The sequence below is a fragment of the Osmia bicornis genome, chromosome 15 (genome assembly GCF_907164935.1).
Source record: "Osmia bicornis bicornis chromosome 15, iOsmBic2.1, whole genome shotgun sequence".
NCBI classification, from domain to species: Eukaryota; Metazoa; Arthropoda; class Insecta; order Hymenoptera; family Megachilidae; genus Osmia; species Osmia bicornis.
Genome location: NC_060230.1, coordinates 5,371,114 through 5,394,147, shown reverse-complemented (window position 1 = coordinate 5,394,147; position 23,034 = coordinate 5,371,114). Strand labels below are relative to the sequence as shown.

General features: G+C 35.7%; 2 protein-coding genes across 8 annotated transcripts in view; both read right to left on the bottom strand.

Annotated features, from left to right (window-relative positions):
• The window catches only part of LOC114877545 (pikachurin-like), a 92,945-nt gene extending 83,719 nt beyond the window's left edge, over positions 1-9,226 (bottom strand). Inside the window, exons 1-2 of one of the 5 annotated variants that reach the window (XM_029190234.2) lie at positions 9,103-9,226; positions 7,278-7,638 (exon numbers count right to left, since the gene is read on the bottom strand). In XM_029190234.2, the coding sequence (XP_029046067.2) occupies positions 7,278-7,392 (115 nt within the window). In that variant the 5' untranslated portion in view covers positions 7,393-7,638; positions 9,103-9,226. Of the gene's footprint in view, positions 1-7,277; positions 7,917-9,102 lie in introns of those variants that run through there. The other 4 variants (XM_029190235.2, XM_029190237.2, XM_029190238.2 and 1 more) reach the window with 4 other exon arrangements.
• A 1,079-nt stretch (positions 9,227-10,305) lies between these two features.
• LOC114877547 (putative ferric-chelate reductase 1 homolog) overlaps positions 10,306-23,034 on the bottom strand; it is a 16,788-nt gene continuing 4,059 nt past the window's right edge. For 2 of the 3 annotated variants that reach the window (XM_029190241.2, XM_029190240.2), the window contains exons 2-12: positions 20,382-20,704; positions 19,886-19,977; positions 17,136-17,295; positions 15,223-15,420; positions 14,981-15,076; positions 14,410-14,566; positions 13,545-13,771; positions 12,102-12,342; positions 11,910-12,022; positions 11,610-11,723; positions 10,306-11,527 (exon numbers count right to left, since the gene is read on the bottom strand). In XM_029190241.2, the coding sequence (XP_029046074.1) occupies positions 11,387-11,527; positions 11,610-11,723; positions 11,910-12,022; positions 12,102-12,342; positions 13,545-13,771; positions 14,410-14,566; positions 14,981-15,076; positions 15,223-15,420; positions 17,136-17,295; positions 19,886-19,977; positions 20,382-20,702 (1,860 nt within the window). In that variant the 5' untranslated portion in view covers positions 20,703-20,704 and the 3' untranslated portion in view covers positions 10,306-11,386. Of the gene's footprint in view, positions 11,528-11,609; positions 11,724-11,909; positions 12,023-12,101; positions 12,343-13,544; positions 13,772-14,409; positions 14,567-14,980; positions 15,077-15,222; positions 15,421-17,135; positions 17,296-19,885; positions 19,978-20,381; positions 20,705-21,558; positions 21,859-23,034 lie in introns of those variants that run through there. The other variant, XM_046289010.1, reaches the window with a different exon arrangement.

Genomic DNA, 23,034 nt, shown 5'->3' with positions numbered 1-23,034 from the left:
AATCTCACTTTCCAGATCATATAAATCCTTTCCAACATTTTAAAGATTACGCTTGGAAAATTAATATCGTTCTCGACGGTTTTTTTAAAATAATAGGACACGATAAAAAAAGGAAAAAGGAATATACCCTCTATACTAATAATGGTTCACAGAAAAAAGTGATTCCAATAACCGATTAAGAATTCGCAATAAAACCAAGGCTATAGTAATTAATTGCCTCGTTCGCTCGATTGAACCACGTTACACGGAGCTGACTTTTTAAACCTATCTGTCGTCAACGTTCATCAATTAATCTTTATCCTAGATTCAGAAAAAGATTCGACAAATTCAGAAAATAATCACTCTTTCACGATTTCAATAATTTTAATAAGATAAAGTGTATTGGTGCCTAATAATTGTAACATCTCGAAATTATCGCGACGGAAAGGAAAAAGGGTATGAAAAGATTGAATCAATTCTGTATCTCGCTAATTGCTATCCCCGTTGCAATTTGAACGGACTTCAAACATCGTTTCGGATTCGTTCGTTAATTGATTCTTCCGTGAAGGCGCGGACGTATCGTGTTCGAAGCTCGTTAATGAATTTCCGTCGATACGGGCCTCGTTTCTCGTAAATATCATTCTGTATGGTGAACAGTGCGTACTCCACTTTCGACGAAAGCCTGCTTCGAGTTATTCACACGGCCTGAATTAATCAACCTTCTTCTATGGAAATTAAGAGTATTTCAACGGTGGAATGAATTTCTCTAATAACTACATTTTTATCGAACGAAGAATTAATTAGAATGATTCTACTGAGATTTTTCTATTTCAAAATTGATCAAATAGATAATAGAAATTACAAATATTTTCTATTATAGATATAATAAATAAATTTTAATATATATGATAATTTTATAAATTGCATTATGTTTCTGACGATATTTCAAAGGGTCAAACTTGAACTTTTACTCATAATCGTAGTACAAGACCCTTCGGGCTAAGTAGGGTCAAAACTTGTCGCTGAAGTTGGAAACTGCTTGACGGATGAGGTATTCACCATCGTAATTAAATGGGTCACTTTCGTAAAACCACCTTCTCACCGTCTCTGTACTTAAATCCTTTACATCAGACGACAAACGAAAATATATAAGAATCTATATCTGCATCATATGCACAATGAGACTACTAATGACCCAGACTATACAAAATGCATTTATGGACACCGATAGATCACAAAGCGTTAACCCTTTCATCAAAGGGTTAATTCTATGCAACAATTCAATATCTCTCGACAAGAAAAGCCATGCTTTCGTAAAAAAATTGTAATATTTCTATTGTAGAATGAAGACACCTTATTGCAGCTTATCGACATTACAGTTCGCATCTTATCGTCTTGTACTTCGAGTCGATATTACGTTCACGAAAGAAGCTGAATAAGATAACCTACATACACGAATCGAATCTTTCCGGTGTATGGAGTAGCGAGTCGCAACCAGGATAGATATCCACGGTAAATTGATCATTGTGAACGAGAAAATCTACAACCGCGTATATTTTAACGTCCCGACCATTTATTATTCCTGATGGACTGAATTACACGTTTGCGAGTGTAGCGAACGGGAAACGTTCCAATTAGAGTATTGTACAACCCGCAACATTCATCCCGATAAAAATGGTAACGAATCTGCTATGGGAAGTGTATACGTTGGATTACGTGTTTACCACTGGGGGAAAAAACCATTTTGTTTCGGATAACGAGAAATTTTCATAAAATATTTTAAGGAGTTAATAGAAAAAAACATTAGATAGATAATAGCTCCTATATTAAAATCTGCAAAGTAAAAATTCATAAATTTTTAGTTTGCGATTTTAATTCTCACGATAAATTTAAACTTTTACCGCGTAATTCAAATCTATAAATCATTAGATAACTGGACCACTTTTGTTTAAAAGCTCCATAACATCGTTCACGGAAAATAGGAAAAACGACCGTCCAAAGAAAGGAACGAACGTTTATTACCTCTAAGCATCGCAGTGTCGCTAATTCCCGCTCGTTTATTTACTTATTTAGACTCATTTCGCCGGGGCCAGCTTGAGGACTGTCGCCACGGCGAAAATGAAATGACGAAAAAAGGAAGGAGTCGAAAGAAAAAGCTTGGACCTCGTTCCATCGGCATCGGTAGGATGAGGTTTATTGCCTTGGAAACGAGAAAAAGGGATGCTGACGCGGGAAACGAAGACCGAAAGGCGAAGAAGAAGAAACTTGCTGCAGAGAAAAGGGGATAGAGATCAAGGCAGCACTTTTAACTCGCTACTGAAAGACATTTTAAAGAATGTTCAACATTACTGAGGCTAAGACTCTTTACCCTGATAGTTTCTAAAGAATCTTACACTTTAGAACCATACTTTAAACGTGGATATGAAAAATTTTCTCTTTGTTCATTTTTATCCACGCTATTACTAATTTTTACATTTATATTTACCTTTTTCTTCCATGAAAATGGATTAATCATTAAATTGACGAAAATTATAAATAGAAATTATAAAGAACGAAATATTATTGAAAAAGTATGAATACACGATTTGATTCATCTTCGATTTATGCAAACCCTTATACGCGATACCATCTAAATCCCTGGCAAGCAAGCCGGAGTCACAAACCGTTTATTTATGGTTTTGGATAGAGTTCACGGCTGTTTCAAAAGTTCACAGTTCGCACTGAATCACCGGACTCGGGTCATAGTTCTAGCGTGTAGCAATGAAAAATAAATGGACCTCTGTACACAAATGCTCGATCGAGCCCTAGTCTTTGTACGATCCTCTGACTCTGAATGAACTCGATTCTCAGATGTGTAATACCCTTTGGCAAATATCCCGAAACGTATTGGGTTTGTTCATACAACGACGCATCGTGGAAATCTGGAAACTCAAACAAACGGGACCCTTCTGCAAAATTGTAGCTTGTTCAATCTATTTGCCGATTTTACTCTTCGATCATCGTATTAACTCTGATAGCAAGAAATAAATTGTTGAGAAATTCTTAATTTTTCTAAAAATTATTATTTCCAACAGTGGGTACGGGGTATGCAAGCATCACAGCTTGAAGAGAAGCTTCTTTCCCTTTGATAATTTTTATTTTTTTTAAAATCGATAATAAAATTGGCATAGATAACGACGATTCACCCAATCAGAAGATCTATACGTATAGCATCTGTGCTCTATGTGCAATTTGGGAATTGCCAATGCATTGTGTATATGAGCAACGCAAACTGTGTGCAGTTGCCTTAAGTTCGACCTACGTTCCCGTTTGAATCAACAACGACTATACCAATGTAGACAAACACTTGTGCACCATAGGACGAGCTATGCCGGGAGCAATCGTTAACAATATACCTGTGCATGGAGTAAATGCATCAAAATATCGAATTCTACCTTAACGTGTCGACTGTTCCCTACAATAGCCAGACCTTAGTAAGATTAATAGGCATTTCTATGATACGAGCCATATGTGCCGCAACGTATCCTCGCTGTGGGAGCCATTAATCAACGTTGAATCGTAAATAGATCCGAACGAACCGAGATGATGTGGTAAATAATTGAATAGAGACATTAATCACGGGTATAGTTCTGAAGTTGAACCGCCAAAACGTTTTACATCAGTGGCTGCTGTATAAACAAATACTCTCTGTGAAGGGAACATTTGTGGCTACTGAATAGATCATTCCTAGAATGGGTGAAATTTATTTTCGTCTAGGATGGTTGGAAACTGAACGTTGCAAATTGAGTAGATATAACATTTAGACTTAGGCACTTGGATACTGGGATACCCAAGTACTTAGATACTTGGATTCGAGGATATCTAGGTAGTCAGAGCCTAGGATTCTAGGATAGCTAGATACGCAGAGCCTTGAATATTAGGATACCTAGACGGTCAGAATCTTGGATAATAGATTACCTAGGAACACAGAATCGTGGATAGTAGGATACCTAGACACTTGAAGTCTTGGTTACTAGGATACCTAGGTACTTGGAGCCTTGAATACTAGGATACCTAGGAACTCGAAATCTTGGATATTAGGATACTTAGATATTCAGATTTTTGGATACTTGGGGTCTTGGATAATAGGATACCTAGGTACTTGGAGCCTTTGATACTAGGATACTTAGATACTCAAATCGTTGGATACCACAATACTAAACAATTTATGTATTTATCCAAATACCATTTTGAATAATTAAAAATTTAATTAACTGGGAACATATTTTCAACAAACACGTTAAGGTCACCAAAGTTCCTCGACTGTAAGGCTAGAACGCGAAACGGTGTCATCGAACAAAAGCAATTTAAATTCTGCTAGATCAAGCCTATTCCATTATTCACCAAGGTATTCATAACACGAAATGAACATAAAGAATCGAAGCACCTGAAGCACGAACGATATTAACTGAAGCCTTTCGCTCGAAAAACTAATCCATACCGTCTTTACGTTACTTTTATACTATCTAAAAGATGCATCTTCCTTCGTCTTCAATTTCAACGGGAATTTTACCGAGTATATTTTACGCTGATTATAAAATTTTACAGTGCTATAGCACGAAATCTATACTAAATTGAAATATTGGCAAGATTTTCATGACTCAATTCAGTTTATATCTATCTCTTGAAGATTTTATAAAGAAAAGAGAGTTTCGAAGGGGTTTCCCTGAATCGCATGGGAATATGAAGAAGAATAAAGATCAATATTTAGAATTACAAAGCTGACACATAACATGAAGTAGAAATTCAATTTTTCTGAAGACAGGTGAAATGGCAATCTTTTCTTTCCTTATGACAATTTAAAACATAGTATGATTCATTTCAAACAGTAATTTACATTGGATCAATGAAAATGCAATATACTCTGTACATTCTGCCTATCAATTTTCCGTTTGATACAGGAAATCCCCCAAAACTTCTGGTACACCCCATATAAAATATCCATCTTGGTGCACTCTTATCGTTCATCTTCGATCCGGTCTCATAAGAGATTTTATCGGCACCGCCGACGGAACTCTTCTCGAGTGCATTTGCGAGCCAATGATTGCTTCTCGGTGGTATCATGTTCGACGAGGAACTCGCAGACCCCTCGGTCTCGCCAAGTAGCAGAAAGTAAGCAAGGGTAAAGAGTCTGCTGTTATCTTTTTCTCTTTTCTCGGCTAGTCGTGACAAGGAACACGAGTTAAGTAAGCAAAGAACGAAGGAAGAGAAGAAAGTCAGAACAAACGATGAGAATTCGCTTGGAAGGGTACGTCTCGCCCTTTGTATTCGAAAATACAAGACTTCTAATTTTTCTAACAGAATTGCGAAAAATTATGACAAAATCATAATAAATCATTGCAATCTTTTTATTTAATTGTAAATTATTTATCAACGCAGTAATGGAAACAAAGAATCTTTCCTTTGAAAGAAAATGACAATAAAACAAGAGGAAAGCGTAATAAATAATCACAGGTTTTCCAGAATTAATCGGGATAGAATTTTTCTGTTCGATTTTAAACTATTTAGCATAAATTCCGAATTCCATGGACCATACGTCTGGAATGGAAACGAAAGGGTTCAATACATAATTCACAGGTGTTTTCCGGCGGATTAAATCGATCGATCGTTAATTCATTTTCCTTTTTACCCATTGTTCTTCTGGGCTAAGAATTACGTCTGGCGAATACTCGAGTAGAGAATTAACACCCTCGTCTTTCTTATTCCCGCCACCGATTTTATTTTGTCGTACACTTTTAACCCTCTCGACGAAGGAACATTGCTTTCCCGAGCCGTTAACGCCAAGTTACTTTTCCTTTGACCCTCGAGCTTTTGTTCAATTTCCTCCCTCTTGTTTTTTTTTTGCACAGCTTTGAAATGAACACTTTTTCGACCAATGAATGCGTTTAATTTAACGGACTTATCTGGGACAATGCAGTCGGTCTAGAAACAATTTTTCTTTGTCAATTGGTCCGCGGACGTGCCAAGTATTCTCTTCTTCTTGTCTTCTCGAAATAACCGAGCTCGGTGTTGGGACAAGGAGAAACGATCAAGTTGAAAGAAGATTTGTCAAAGGAAACGGTTACTTTAATGAGAAAACCCTTGAAACAGATATTTCAGGCAAACTATGCTCACTTTCATGTATTATACTTACTGTGTAATTATTGCTGTTTGAAATTTTATTAAAACTGCTTTATTACACGAGTTGTTTAGTTCAGAGAAAAATAAAACATGAATTTTATTTATTCAGGATGTTAAAAAATAAAGAAATCAAAACTTTTAGGGGGTTAATAACAGACTATACTAGATAAGAAAATAAAATTACTAACTAAAAAGATTTTCAAATTGAAATAAAAAATGGACCATCAAATTTTCTTAAATCCATCCCAAATCTTGTATGAATAAACGTTTACAAATTAAAATTACAATTAACGAATCTTTAATTATATTTTTAAATGAACTCGATTGAATCAATTCCAATATAAATTTACAAACGATAACATATGCTAATGCATGAATTTTCTACAGGTCGATGAATCTGAAATTCATCATAGCTGTATAGGAGACTTCGTTTGCTGAAATTCTCTGTGTACAAGCGTCATTGTTATACGGAAATGTTTCTAAACTAGGGGTCTGACCAACGCTAAGGAGCTCAGTACGCATCCGCGATGTGTAAAGGGCAGTAACTGACCGTGATATTAATTGCTTTCTGGCTATTAGCAAATGGGACCTCGGAGATCTCGCAAAGGGAGTGGCGAGCGTGTACGCTCGTTTCCCATTAACATTAATGCAACGCAATAATCGTGTACGCATTTCGACCACCCCCTATTCTCTAACATTCACCCTCTAAATCTGTAACAAGTTCAAACTAAAAATACTACCCCTTTTGTTTATCCTATTAACTAAGATATACATGTACGTATATTAACCCTTCCAGTGCCATAGGCGATTATACACCCCCAGTAATTAGCGAAGTCATTTATTGGAAATATTCGAACGAAGCTTAACAGAGCATTAACAATTCAATAAAAATGGATATATTTTCAAATATAACGTCCCGTTATATGCATAGGAGTGCCAGAGATAGTAAAATACTCCCTAAATGATCAAACTACTCTTCAAAATTATTCAGCACCGAAAGAGTTAAATTAACTAAATCTTACGTTGTTTGATTATTTCTCTAGAAAAAAGATGCAATGTAAAAATAAAAATTTCAATGAATTATATATAGATAATCAGTATATCTTTCTTTCCTTTGAACGGATATCGATAGCACGTACCTTGAAACGCAGCCTCGAAGGTGGTTTTCTCCTCCACGGGATTTTGAGCGAGCACCCAGGCGACCGTGAGATAACCGATGATCATGAGAAACCGGCAAACACCAAGTTCAGCCATCGTCCTGCGATGTACATGCACAACCGTTGGCCCCCTTCAAAGTTCACTTTCTCATATCTCCCGTAACTTGATCGTTTTACCGTCGCGCACCACGACACTTGCGATTTTTCAACCGAGAAATGAGAGAAACAACGCGTAACGAGCACTGTGAAAACACCAAGTCTCGTGAAACACTTTTATGCTTCTCTCTTTTGTGTACAATACGAAAGCACTCGTCTCGAAAACACGTACGTGAGACCGAGAACTCTGAAAGAACGAATACGAGGTCGTGTCAAGGAGACGGGTATATCGAGTATTGTAAACGCGTGTACCTGGAAATACCGGACGACTAAACTAACCCTTTCTATGTTTATGTCTGTGTATTCAATGTACATATACGCGTATGAAATATAGAGATGGTAAGGTGGTGGGGTAATAGGAAAAGGTATGATTCTATACATATACGAGACGACCTCAATGACTTTGATATTCATATGCTACGAAAGTCGATTTTCTAAGCAATTTTACATGTCCATATAACGCTATTCAGCTTCAGTGTTAAATATATAGAAGAAAATATTTCACAGAAATTCTTACATTGGTGAATAATTATTACTAGAAACTGGGAATATTTCGTATATGGACTATAAAGTTGTAAAGGATGGAAATACGTGTATGCAAAATTACTTAAGACCCAATACCTCCACTTTGTATTAATAATACCACCTTACCCCTATATAGTATAAATTGTAACACGTGTACTTTTAAAGTAAGTTTTTCTCAAAAATAAAACTTTGTATAAAGAAATTTTATCCTAAAGTTTCATCTTATTGTTCCACGTACAATCTACTTTCCCAGTTGTACAACGAGTTTACCCGACACCCTATAGACGCAGTTTCTTTTGCTCGTCCTTTCGCTTCGTTTCTCACGAGAGCGCTTTTGACTTCGCTGCTGTTTAACATTCAATTGTGCGTGTAATGAGACTCTTGGTGATATTTACCGTTCCTGTTACCCGTCGATAAATGATCGATCCCAATGTTCCCGGTGATATTCAATGCAAATTCATCCGACGCCGTATGCATTTCGATATCAATATGCATATATGTTTTATAGCGTGTCAATCTACAGAGATATGTTCATTTTTACTGTCCGAAATATGTACGATGAATATTCTGTGTATACCGTGTTCCAATGGAAACTAATACGTTTGTATATCTTTAAATTTTAACATACAAACATTAAATAATTATTGCTAATTTCTGAATACAAAGTACGTTAAATAATCATTTTGGTTATTATAATTTTTACACCAGCGAATAGTACGTTTAAAGATTTATCACGATGGCGGTTTAAAAGAAACGCAAATCTTGTAAAAACTATGTATTGTCATCAAATACGATTACTTGACACGACCAAATTACTTAAGCCGTAACGTCAACTATCGAGTGTAGCAAAGTGACGCTACTAAGGTCTCTACCGTAATCTTCCTAAAGTTCAACGACCGTAGTTATGTCACACGAATCGAAACTACGCAAATACTATGAATTGTTAAACAAAAGTACATTGAAACGTCAAATCTATCGTATATTTAACGAATTACGTAGTAATTTGATACTATTGTCGTTTAATTTCAATCATATAATCGATTGAACTTAGAAACTACGGTCACGCGGAGCAGACGGTGATGTCGAATAGAAAATAAAGAATAAAACGTTCGTTTGCACGTCGTACCTGTCAGAGTGGTTTCACGCTCGTTCTTCGAGACACAATAAAGAAAAGCAGGATTGCTTGAGAACGTTTAACACACACGCGAACTCGAAAAATGACAGGAGCTACGCGACAGCCGTGGACGCCGGCCGGTGTCTCCAATCGAACTGCGGGGTTCGGTCGACGGTGGCGCCGCCGAGGGACGCCGAGCTTCGCCGAGCTTTGCCGTGCGGCATGCGTCATAACGCCACCGCCTTCGATCGGCCGCCATTTTTTTTTTTGAAGCACGTTACTATCCCCTTGAAAACATTCCACCCCAAACGCTGTTTCCCGATCGAGATTCAGAGGTGTATACCCCTCCATAAATAAAAAAAAATTGGTATTATATTGTATTTTATTAAATAACTTTTAAACTGTCCTTATATTTTCGGATTATTAATCCCTCCACTGTGACAGGCTGACGCGTACGTTCGTAATACCGCCAAAATTTAATTTGAAATTACACGCATGATTAAGAATAACGTATCGTATATTTTTCAAGAATACCATAATTATAAATTAAAGTTAATCGATTCATAGAATAATGCAAGGATTGTTCTTTGATGTAGAAATTTAATTATCGAAAAATAATTTTGGTACCTCGTGTACAGAATACGTATAACTCATTTGCTTGTACATAATGTAATTTATTCCAGTCGTATCTGTTTAAGTGTATCATAATACACGCGACAATAAAGCGTATTAATAAGGGAACTTAAATTTGAAATTCACAGTTGGTTAACGAAATACGAAGGAAAATAAAGTCCGACCAGGATCATTGAAACGGAATGAAATTTTCAATTTGAAAAGGCGACGAGGGCTCGAACGATTTTCACTTAAAAGAAATAAATACCGGTAGCTCGTTCGGTCCCCGACTTTCACTTATCCTTTAAGTTAATTCAAATACCGCTTAAACCGATTAACAACGGCCTCTTGCAGTTAATCGAGTTCAACCATCGCTCCATTCTCTATAGGGCCTTAACGATAAACGGATAATCCGTTGCTATAGAAAGCTCTGAACCAGGAAATAAAATTATTATAGCTACAGTAGAAAATTCTTTCTTATGCTTGATCCACAAATTGTACTAATTTTGGAAATTCGTGATTCGTGCATTCTCAAAATTATTGAAAAAGTAATTCCAGTCTCCTCTAATGGAATAGAAAAAGGAAACAAATTATTACACGCCATGAGAAAAATTGTCAGAGTGATATTTTTGTATATATCCAAATACATACAGTATTATAATTCATATTCCGTTTATGCGCAAATTTAAATTAAAAAAATAGTCTCACTGAATTATATTATCTCCTCTGCGCAAATGTGCGATTCTGTTTTATTCATTAACAATAACATATGGAAAAAACATAATTATACCGATTAATTAAGCGCAGTTCTTAATACTTGTGCAAACTCCTGTTCGCATTCATATATAGAAGAAACACCTATTGGTAATACAAAATAAATCTTAAAACAATCGTAAAAATCAAAAATACGTTATAAAAGCTAATACTGTAAACGTTATATCATAAATAGAAATTCAACGTATATCTTATTGGAAAGAAATGTGGATTTAAATGTAAGAGCACCTTAGAAAAATGAAAGGATTCTAACAACAAGCACTATCGAACAAATTAATGCCTTCCTTATGTTTGTAAATGTATAATATATATCTCGTGGTTAAGTCGTAATCCTGTTCTGGACGGGTGTTTGTACATTTGTAATTCGTCTATTCGAATTAAAAACGATTAAAGTCAGTCTAACAACAGCAAGAACTTTAAAAATATGAGTACACGTTAGGTTGGTCTATAAATTGAACCGTTTTACTATGAACTATTTCTCACATTATCTATTGTACTCAGGTTAGCTATATTGTAAAAAAATCTTAAGTTTTCACATTAGAAACGATGGACCAATCCAATATAAAGCAACCAGCTGCAAAGGAAGAAAATGATCAAACCAATGTCTTATGTTTGTTGCCGTTTATTATACGATAATACCGTTCGTTTCAATTTCTATTATCGTCAGTTCCAAACTGTTATCCAAACTTTGATACGTCAAACGATATTGTCGTACAATTCACGTTTTAACCATGGTTTCCTGTAAACCATCACTTGTGTCGATTGAAGACTCATTTACATATAAACAGTCACTTGAGAATATACCTACCGTACCGAGTACGAAACAGTTCCAAACTTTATCGCGACGATAATAATTCGTCGTATGACAGAGGTGTTGAACGATTGAAAAATCCCATAGATTTTGAAGAGCTTAATAACTTTTTATGGTATTCGTAAAAGTGACCCACGTGTCCTCTATCGGTGCCAATACAGTGATAACAATGAGAGCCGCAGTGAATAAGACAATCACCACGAAATAGATGCCGAAGATGGATTTCCTGATTCCAGCGTGCTATTGAACAAGAATATTAAATGAGACGGGATCTTTTAGATTCCATTCGCATCGCAACCATTCTTATTAACAAGAAACTTACGGGCGCATCCTGTCTTGCATCCGGATGGACCATTGAACCTCGTGAATGCATGTCTTTCATTGGAAATGAATTCACCCTCTGACTAGCTTGTCTATCAGATGCACAACCGACAAACTGTAACATACATCGCTTGTCTTTGTTATAATACCAATTGCAAAGTGAAAATGGAAACCGTCTGAATTTAGAATCTTAAACTTTCTACAATTTTCTTAAAAGAAGACAAGAAAAGGATCTCACAAGACTTTCTATAAGGAACTTAAACGTGTAGAAGAATTCTAAATACGAAAGTGTAATTCTTACCGTGAGTACAAGATGAGTGAGGATATGGAATACAACGTAGGCGACCAGAATCCAGTCGACCCATTCCGGGAGTTTGGCCTTATTCAACCGGACCGCGAAGAAAATTGCGATTACTGTGAAAGGAATTTCAATGCAGCGGCTAACCATGGCGAACGAAAAAGAAAAATATTAAACAGACGAGGTGAAACTTACTGCCGCAAATCTGCGCTGCATTTCCAACGAACCAGTGTGCCCAATTGAAAAGAGGTCTTCGCGGTGCTCCAGGATGAGGTCTCAAGGCTGCCATAAACGGTTGAACAAAAGCTAAGATCGTCGTGGCTAATCCAAGGGACGCGTGTATTACCTCGGAGCTCCATTCACCCAATTCGACGAATATTATCACGAACGCAGCGATCGTCATCGACCACGTTAGTATCATAAAGAATCTGTGCCACTTGAATGAACAAAAAAATAACAAACATCTAATACAGAAAATTCAACACTTTGACGACCTACGTGCAGAATTGTCAATTGACAAATTATAATTAAAATAAGTAATTAATTTTGTCGTTGGCCAAACTTTTAATGAATGTAAAATGAAACAAACGTTGCTGCAAATGATAGATAAGGATATCGTTGTTATAATATGTGGACGCCCGAGGCGAAAGTTAAATAACACTCAAGAGTTAATAAGTATCCTTCAACCGTCTAAGATAAGTTCAATATTATCCTTGGACATCGGCCAAGTTTAAGCGTTCGTCCGTTACGTTCAAGCTCTCGAGCTTTTCAACCGCGTCAAGTGTACTGTACTCGAAAAGAAATTCCGCCTTCCGCGTGAAAGTTAAAACGGTAATTATCTGTACGAGAAGGAAATCTGTTCACGTGCCTTGGGATTTAATTTAAATAAAAAAGAAAAGAATCTTCGAGTACCCTTTGCTCTTTCATATTCAAAAGAAACTATCAAAGAGCATTTAATTAACCCTGTTACCTCCTTTCAAATGCAATAGATACGAACCTGATCTTAGAAATAAATTGTTATATAATTTGAAAAAATATATCATGCATTGAATGAAGTTCGCATCCTGCTTAACAGCCACAACCAGTGTAAAAATGTAGTGAATTTTCTAAAAGACATTGAACCGTACAACTCACTATAGCTACCTAATAGTTTGACTACCCACAAATGTGGTCGCTAATAACCACGAGGTGTATGCGACCTTAAACAATCAAATTAAATTAAATTAACAAATGTCATCGAATGAAAATGTAAGGGAAAAAATAGCCCCTCACGAAAATAATCAAGTTATTCAAATGAGATGTCTTTCATCTCTCATCCTGCACAAATAAATAGAACAAGGTGTATTCGATCGACAAACAATTTATTAATTACCAAAAAACGTTTATCGTGAAACGGTGTTTGATATAAAACACACATTACTCGCGAGGGCCGTTTTTCCCCTGTGTCCGTCAATTAAAATCTGATTACTCGGAACGATTAACGTGTCCACTTTAAATTACGATCCCTGTTAATTCTGAAAGAGAGAAGGTACTCTGTGACGTTATCATATTGCCACCGTTGACCCTCGTACAGACATTATATTAGGTCATTCCATAGGTAATGTGTCTGATTTAAACCATAAAAAAATGAACACTTACAGCGAACCATTGATCCTTTCCACATAATTGTGAGCCAACCCATGTTTGCCTGTAGTATCTAGCGAGAAGGATACCGATGGACGCTGTACCGATCCACGACGCCAGCATCAAGGCGCCGTGTACACGAATTAGGATGTTGCTGGCTGTTGTGAAAGCTCCAACGTCGGCTAATAATTTTGCACCACCAGTCGCGGCGTAAACTACATCATGGAAACCAACGCCATTATCTAAAGATTTGGAAAATAAAATAATATTTTTTAGTACTTTCTCAGTAGAGGTATTGTTGAGTCTTAGAGTTTAGGGAGCCCCAATTCAATAAAAAAACTGGAAGTTTCCCTTTTTTAACAAGCTCAGGGAATAGAGGCTTCGTTGAACGAAAAACTTGAGAAAGAAGAAGCTACTGTTACGAGAGAGTATTTATTAGAAGCTGACAAAGGTTTACGAGGTTCGCGACCAACTCGTGATACGCAGCTGTTTTTGAGTTTGAAGGTTTAGTTTTATGGTGGATATGTGCTTGGTAGCGTGGAGTGCATCCCCGCGAGGAACACTGAACTTTATTGTTCCGAGTTTTTAGAGCTTTGTTCTTTCCCTCCTCGGTGGAAAAGCCTGTGAGGAAGTTACAGCCTTCTGAACAGTAATGAAAATTTTTTTTGACCAACAAAAATTTTATGCTCTCTCAAAGCAGAATAAAGTCATAGGATTAATTAAAAATCTTGTAATAAGTAATTTGTAAAAGGTACTATGGCACATTGGGAAAAATGGAAAAAAGTATTCTATGATCCCCCTATTCAAGATTATAATTTTTGTCTTCCACATTACAACGTTTCAAGTTTTTAAGACAAAGAGAAAACTGCTAATTACGTACTCCTTAAAGCTTTGCCCGCAGCTAAAAGAAGATTGTACGGTTTATTGACCAGGTCGAATTCGCGACCCTGAACAACCGTAGTCTTCTCTCGCCAGAATTTACAGGAAATCACGTCATCCTTGATAGAACTGGACTCCATTTGAACAGCACCTTCTTGCTGTAAAAGAAATTAAAAATAGAGCAATATTACAATAAGGAAGTCCACCGACCCTTTTCACGCCTGGTTGTGTTACTGCGAAGGATTAATGAAATCATTATTAAAAGGAATTAAATTGAAATTGTGGATATCTGAGAACTAATAATAAACGAATAATTTATTTTTGTATTTCTGACTACTGCTACCGTAGCAAAGCTCTATCGAATTGAAATTTTAATGAAATCCTAAATATTCAACCGGTTCAGCTTGCACGATATAAGTAGCTTCATCAACTTTGCATTCGTGAAGCTTCGAATAATAAACGAATGAAACTCGTTACTTAAACAGCTCATTACATCGTACGGTTGAATTTAATATTCAGTTGGAGAGAGTGTTTTAACATTCTCTTACGAGCATGTATAATGGTATACGAACCATGGGTTGCCGTATATTAGTCTTTCCAGAGTTCCAAGACATATGCAATCCAATTTCTCCTTCTTCGTTCGTACATTCTACCACGCTGTCGTCACCCTGTGCAACAAATGATTAATCAAGTAAACCTTTATTCATTCAAATTATTAACTCCTTGTTACATCACGTTGCAAATTTTCTATATATATATATATTAGTTCACTGATGAGAAATTTTGATTGAAATACAAAAAATCACAGAATTACCATTTTACTGTCATCCGATAAACCAACAGCGACATATTTACTGCCGCGTGCTTGAAGCTCGAAGAGATATCGTTCGCCACGAACGAGAATTGCGACCACTGCGACACAATTTTTCGTGTCCACACATTTCTCCGGTGTGCCAAAACAATTCTTCGTTGTGCCACATCCGGTGTACAAAGGATCCTCCGCATCAAACGGCTAAACAAGAGGAATATTGAAAATTTAAAATTTAAATGTTTGCATTGTATAATAATGAGGACCATAAGATTCCATAAATCAAAATGTCTTATATATCGAGAAATTTAAATATCTCGCACGGTAACTTAATCGAAAATGAAACAATGGAAGTTGCTATACTATAAATGTTAATACAAAACTCATCCATCAAACAACATCCATTTATCGCAAGTCGTGAATCAGGAGGAGGGGGCAAACTTTCAACAGATTCTTAGAAGATTTATTTTCATCCAAAATATAAACGAATGCTGTTTCGTAATATACATATATATGTGTATAGAAACTGCATGGTGAGCAGCTAATGGGGTAGCTGCAGACCTACAGTCTGGAAACTCATCGATAATGTTCCCAACCGAGAAACAGGCTGATTCATTCGCCTTTTCTCACGACGATCTCGTTTCGAAAGTAGACCGGTAACGAGGACGACACGCAAAAAATCACTTGACCCGTATCTTGTCATTTGTCGTTCGTTAACGCGTCGACCGACGTAGTAGAAATAGGGTCGTGTGTAGTCAGACACTAGAGTTACAATTAAAAATTTTAATTTTACTATGAATTAAATAATTAGAAATTAATTTTTCAATAAAATACTTCAGTTTGGTAAAATAGTAATTAAGAAGAATTAATACTAACGACACTGAATTAATTTGTACACCTAATATTTTAATAATATAGTACCTTCTATAATTATAGGTATATCGAATATAAATCAACTGATTACTTAATTGCAGTGTTTAATTACAAGTTTGTTCATAAACAGAACATAGGTTTAAAAATCTAAAGTAGCATGACCGGCCTTCAACTTAGACACAGCTCGGAAAACAGAATAATTGGTGTGGAGTAAGTGTTGCCGGTCATTAACCGCTGCTACATACATTTCCAAGCTTTTTATTTTCATTAAGTAAGCTCGCCCGTTTCGTTGCATCGTCGAAGAGAATCATGTACTGACCGCCGTAATTAGACTGACAATTATTCTAATTACTCGTTGAATAAAGATCAGATGAACACGTGTTCTCATTATCAACCGCGAGATTATTCTTTCTTTTTTGAAATTAGTAAAATAATTACTATGAATTCAAAGGGTTGGCCATGCTTACTAATGCGACAAGGATCAAATCTGGTGACGGTAAACATCATTGACCATGATTCACGAAAGTGAATTACCATCCTATCGTAGAAATTATGCATTTCGCCTGGTATAGTTAACTAGTCTACGCATATATGCATGCATAATACATTCGTGAATCTTAATAAGGATATTCATCGAAACATGATTTTACTTTTGATTAGAAAAATAATAGTTCAACCTAGATCGTTTATCAATACGTTCCACTCCTAGGAAAAACGTATCATTAATTACCTGACGATCATTATTAATCATTCTACCATCAAGTTCCTTGATAAAGGAATCTCCTACGAAAGGAAACAAAATTTCTAAAAAATCTTTTATTCGTGTAAAATTTAAAAATTTCAGAATTTCTAAGTTATGACCCATCCTAGAAAAAATCCCAGTTACGTCCACAGTGCTCGTTAAAATACATCAAATTCGATAGCAAACTTCGATTTCTCTTCCCTCGACAAAAAGAGCACCTGATCATCGAATCTTTCCGATGATTATTGGGTGTGAAAAACACGTTTTGCCTGGTGATCATGAAGTCGAGGAAGAGAATGCTTACCTCGTAATCGACGGTCGGGCTGTAATAGGGCGGTGTGCTTGTTCGTAACGTGGTGATCGGCGTAGACGAGGTCAACACGTCGATGGATCGCTTGCGAACGTTAACTCTTGGCGATTCGACACCGACCCAGTACGTGCTGTAATCCTGTGCGAACGTGGACCTACGCCAAGAAAAAGAAACGGAAGATCAGTAAATCGGCGAGATGCACGGTTTCGTCTGGTCAGTGAAAGGGAAACGAGAGTATTTCAGAAATGCGAGAATCACTGACACGTGAGGAACGATGTTGATACAATCGTTAAAAACTGAAGAGAATTGTAGCTAATGGACTAATAATCCTTTCAGATTTCATTGAAAAAATGCTACTAATTAAATCATTTTGCACCCTGAAAAACACTCTTTTCCTCTCTTAGGTGTAATACAAAATGAATAAAGAGGACTTAATTTATCTTGCTCCCTATCTTCCTCCCTATTAAAGTATAATTATACAACTAGAGATACAAATCTTTTACTAACATATTATTAAATTGCAAATTGAATTTCTTCAATTGAAACGTCTTGGTGTTTAGAACACGGACCACGCAACACATTTTTCATAGCAACTGTTTGGGATGATGGTCAAATAGTGACAGAAGTAATCCGTAACAAGACATATCCATCTACGAGTCATTTGTTAGTTGCTGACACGCTAAATCCTCGATATATCAATCACTCCGTAACAGGTACGGCCGTGCAAGGAATCAGACATATATTTCATAAGAATTTCCTTCTAGTGTTTCATCCTTTTACTTTGTATTGAATATTTATTCGCTCATCAGTACTGATAATATCTTATCAGGGGCACAAGCATAAATTAACCCCATTTTTTAATAAATACCAACAAATTATAGTTGCGCCACTGCAATAGGATACAAGTTCACTCCAATAATTCCAACAAAAATCAAATAAAAAAAAGGAAAGGAAACACTGATCCATAATTCCTCATCTGAAAAGATAAGCGTATAAATTACAACGTTCCGGGTCATCGTGATGTAATAAGTTACAGTGCAGGCGTGGGAACACAGCAGGATAATACAACGTTGAGAACGAGTAACAGTTAGAAGTTGATGTTGAAAAATTCGCATCGATAGTTTCCATCGAACGAAAGAATTCGCGGTCGAAAATCACGGTTAATTTATTACGGTCGGCATTAATTCGTGCAAGTTTTAATGGAGCTGGGTGTGCCGCATTAATTGACCGTTCAGGAATAACCGGTGACACCGATTACAAGCGGAAAAGTTTATAACGAATGTCCCGGCCGTTTCTCGCACCGTTATGCCGCGTTTATATTGTATTCCATACACGAGACACGGTTAAACCGTGCCACGCGTTCGTTTCTAATCGTAATTCATATGCGAACAGAAGCCTGCTGTGTGGTATCACGTGCTTTTACTAGGCGCACACTTTGCTCCCAAGACCGAGTTTCCCTATGGAAAATGAACGTTTAATTAGTTGTCCTAATTGCGACCGGTTCGTGGAAATATCGTGATGGATGTCTTTAATTTGACAAGTTGGCTGTTTCACATAATTTTATATTAGATATTTGCAATTGCTAAAGAAAAATACATTCATTTATAGCCGGAGTCATTAGTGACCTAATTTCATTCAGTTACCTAATTAAAAAATGAAGAAAGAAAGGAAAAAGGTTTTTAATATCATTAAAGTTGTATTAATCATTCGAAATGGCAAAAGAAATTAATTCATAAGGATCTTAAGACGTTGATTTATAGAAGAATCAACGATGACCTAATTTCATTGGATTAAATTGAAAATTAAAGAGAAGAAATTTTAAATCGTAGTAGTAACCCGAATGTAGAAATTTGAGCAGCATCTACATTAAAAGGTTGCTCTTTCAAATTTTTAATAATTCATTTTTAAATTGATATCTTCTGCAGTTTAAAAATGTTCAGAAATAGGAAGTGGGTGAAATGATAATTAGAAGCAATAAAATAAACATGATAATCTCAGAACGATGTTTTGTACATAAGTTGTAATACTTATTATCACAACAGGAAATCATGTACTAAATCTGACTACCTAACTTATAAGCCTATGTCAATTTACTCTTTACTTATACTTGAATCTACTACATTCTAGTAACAACTTATTTATCTTATGCCAGGCAAATAGAAATAGGAATTATTATCTTCTATGGTAAATATAAGTTTGATAATACAATCAGAGACAGAAGTATGTTGATACATTTGCTTACTTAAAATCACAATTCAAAGTCATCTATACTCCAACTACATTTTGACAAAAATCAAATTATTATAATTCACTTTCTATAAATTTCTCGATATCGAAAAAATTACATTTTCGTGCCACAGGATTTAATGTCTAATTCATATGACTAATTAATGCCAACATGATGTTAATTTGATTTTTAATCGGTGTTTAATTAGTAGTACCGAGAAGCGAAAATAATATTGCAACTATGTGATTATAAAGACCTTTCAGAATCACCGGATCGTGACGTTTAATATGAATTATGAGAGGATTTAATGTGAAAGTACAGCAACGCTTGATTTTCGTGACTCGATTCACCTTGCTTCCGCATTCCAATGAGTTATTCCCTTTGCACGCCCAACAACCGTATCGTCATGCTGCATTTACTTGTGTGTACCGTTGCATCAAAGCAGAGTAAGCACGTTTTTATTCAAATATAATAATTCCACAAATTTCCTAAACAAATAATAAAGAAATGTACTCACTTGAAAACTATGGTACCCTCATAATCCACAGGTGCTTCCCAATCAAACTCGAGGTTATGCTTCTTACTGGTATTCGTGTGAGTCACAGCGTTCTTAACAAAAGATAGAGTAAAAAAATGTATTTTTATCGACACGTATTAACCATTATATTATTTAACGACCTTCAGAAAACGAATGGCACGTGAATCACATCGTACTTGAAATGTCTAATTCTGATTAAAAAAAGATCTTATCGAGAATATTAGCTAAAATGGACTTTGTAATTAAATACGAGTATTTGGTCGAAATGTTCAATTTTTTTTCTTAACACACAAGCTGTTTTGTAACTTTATAAGTAAAATTAAGAATTCTTAATTTTGTATATTTCATCAATTTTTCCATTTTTTGTTTTTTGGAGTTAATTGACTTCGCAAATGAATGGCTTATTTTGTAATACTATTCCTAGTTCATAATTTGCAAGAAAATAATTTTCCTTGCAAAAGTGATTCACCCTTACTTTTACACCCTGCGTGCACTCGATGGTCCTCGCCGAGTCGGGCAAGTTTGCAAACTCGCCAACAAATTCACCAGTATCCGCGTCACGTGCGACTATCATGAAACCCTCGTAGGCGAGACCATGAGGACTTCCTAAAATCAAACGGACTCTACCCTGTCCCGCAGCTGGTAAAACTTGATAAGGAGCTGGGTGAGCGTTCTGCTTCGAGGTCCCAGGATGACGAGGTGTTAGATCCTGGCATGAGTTCGGTGGTGCTCCTCCTGGCAGACCGAGCGTCCTCGCGAAGAGAACGCTTAGGAAAATTACAAGTGTTTCTTTCATTTCTGCAACAAATCAATTTTATTTTGTTGTTGACGTTCGAAGAGAAAGAATTCGTCGAAATTATAGAATCTGGGGAATTTTAATTAAGAATTTTTCAATTAACCAAGCTCCCAAAAATAGAGGAATTCTCCAAATTTTCCGAGTTCTAAAAATTCTCAAATTTTTTTACTTTTAATCTTATAAAAGCTTTGAGAAACCGACTATAAAGGAACGAAGTAACAAAGAGCTCTCTAGTCGCGACAAACTTGCAAGGCTAGTTTACAAGAAAGAATCCCGCCGACGATCAGTCCTTATACGAGACGGACACGTATTTAATCAATCTGCTTTTTATCTACCCTTTGCGGTGGAATAATTGCGAAGAAGATACCGCGTACAAGGATATCGCTCCAATTCCCGGAACATCTCTACATGTATAATGGAACGAGCTATACTTTGTAACAGCTCAAGAATTCGCAGCTTCTACTTCGTTCCATGCTGCTTTTCCGTATACGTCATCCGTGTTCATTGAACAATTTAACGTTGAAAGTCTGTGCATTAGTCACCGTTCTAAATTAACCACGATTTCTTGCTGTCTCTATAACCCGACCTCGGGTATTGAACGTTATTAGTGTCAATAACATTAATACCCTTGCTACCAACCGTTTTGTGTTATAAAATGTGTTGGAAAATTTCTATAAAAATTGTTTAGTAACGTTAGAAATAATTTATATTCAGCTAATAAAGTGATAATGAGGTACACGCTGAAAGTTTTGAGAATTCTCTTTCTAAAGTACATGAACGAAGATAGTGAAGGGGTTGACATGAAAGATCATGCAATTTGTACCTGTTTCTCAATAACAATGAACGAATCAATTACATAATAATAGAAGAGGCGTTTTAGAAATGATGTGCAAGCAAAGAAATCCAGGTGGGTCGTCCAAGTAAGATGGGTGAAAGTCTGAGGAGTCTTTCATGCGTGGGTTGCACACAACTTGTCTACTAAGTCATTCACTGTACGCTGCACGTGAGTTGAATTGTCGTGAATAGAGAAACAGTTTAACGTACGCTAACGGTTATACACGTATTTTTTTTTTTTACATTCGCTTACGAACAATCGTGTATTCATGCAGTTGCTTTGCAACGTTGATCGAACGTTTACTTCGAATCTGTGTTTGCGTGAAATTTCGTGCCAGCTGTGTTTGCTGATAGTATCAGTACTGTTTGATTGGTTTTTAATGTACACATTGTTACGAACTTGCTACAGGAAAATACTTTTTAAAAAAAGACATTTATTTCTTAATAAATTAAGATGATGGATGTTTTATTTAATATTTAACCCAATGTCCCATAAGTTGTATTTTAATTTTGAAAAGGAATATAATTTCGCCTCTTTGATTGCTGTTTTATAATTTTTTTAATTTCTTAAAGAATATTTTAAAAGTGCATAGCAAAAGCTAATATCTGAACGAACCAATCTCCATAAAGTGAAACCAAAGAGAAATCTCTAAGGCTACGTGCAAACATTACTTAACTCAATATTCAGTTGAATTCTAAAGAGATATTGTTACTTTGAGCATCTCTATCAATTTAATTAAACACGATTCGTATATTTTTCAAAGCCCTGCATTTAACCATTCATTCTGTACTTCAATTTATAATAATCAGGAAAAAAGGTTCACTACAGAATGAAGTCCTTTTCCCTTTGTCATTGTAATAAATACAAAGCTATGAATGTAGGTCTTTGTATTGTTATTTTTAATATTTGCGATGAAAGAATATTCGCATATTATATGCTTGTCGAGGGAAAAATGAAGCTGCGATTGTTGCGAAACATTGCGTGCATGAGTACTCACGATTTTACATTTCCAATAATACTAGGTTCGCATGATGCCTTGGTTATTTAGTACGTCAGCAGTTATTATTTAACTTTAAAAATAAAAATAAAATTATGGAGCAATTAGGTAATTAATGATAATCGTCCAATATTATCAAATTTATATTATTGGTAAAATAAATATTTTAATAATTAATGCAGGAATGATTAATTATTTAATTACTCCTCACAATGCATATTTGACAATATTCAATACATGTAATTTTCACTTTTTAATAAAATATTTTAACAATTAATCATACTCATTAACAAGTATTTCTAACTTCTTATCAATATTATAATATTAATCTACCCCTGATATTCATTAAAAGAACTGAATTATTTTAAAAGATCCCGATCTACCACTCAAGCTATTAAAGCGATTGAAGTCTTCATTAATTAACACGTTGACTGGCACAGTAGAAACAGCCATACTTAATAACGCACACAATAACAAGCACCATTAAGGATATTAAAGAT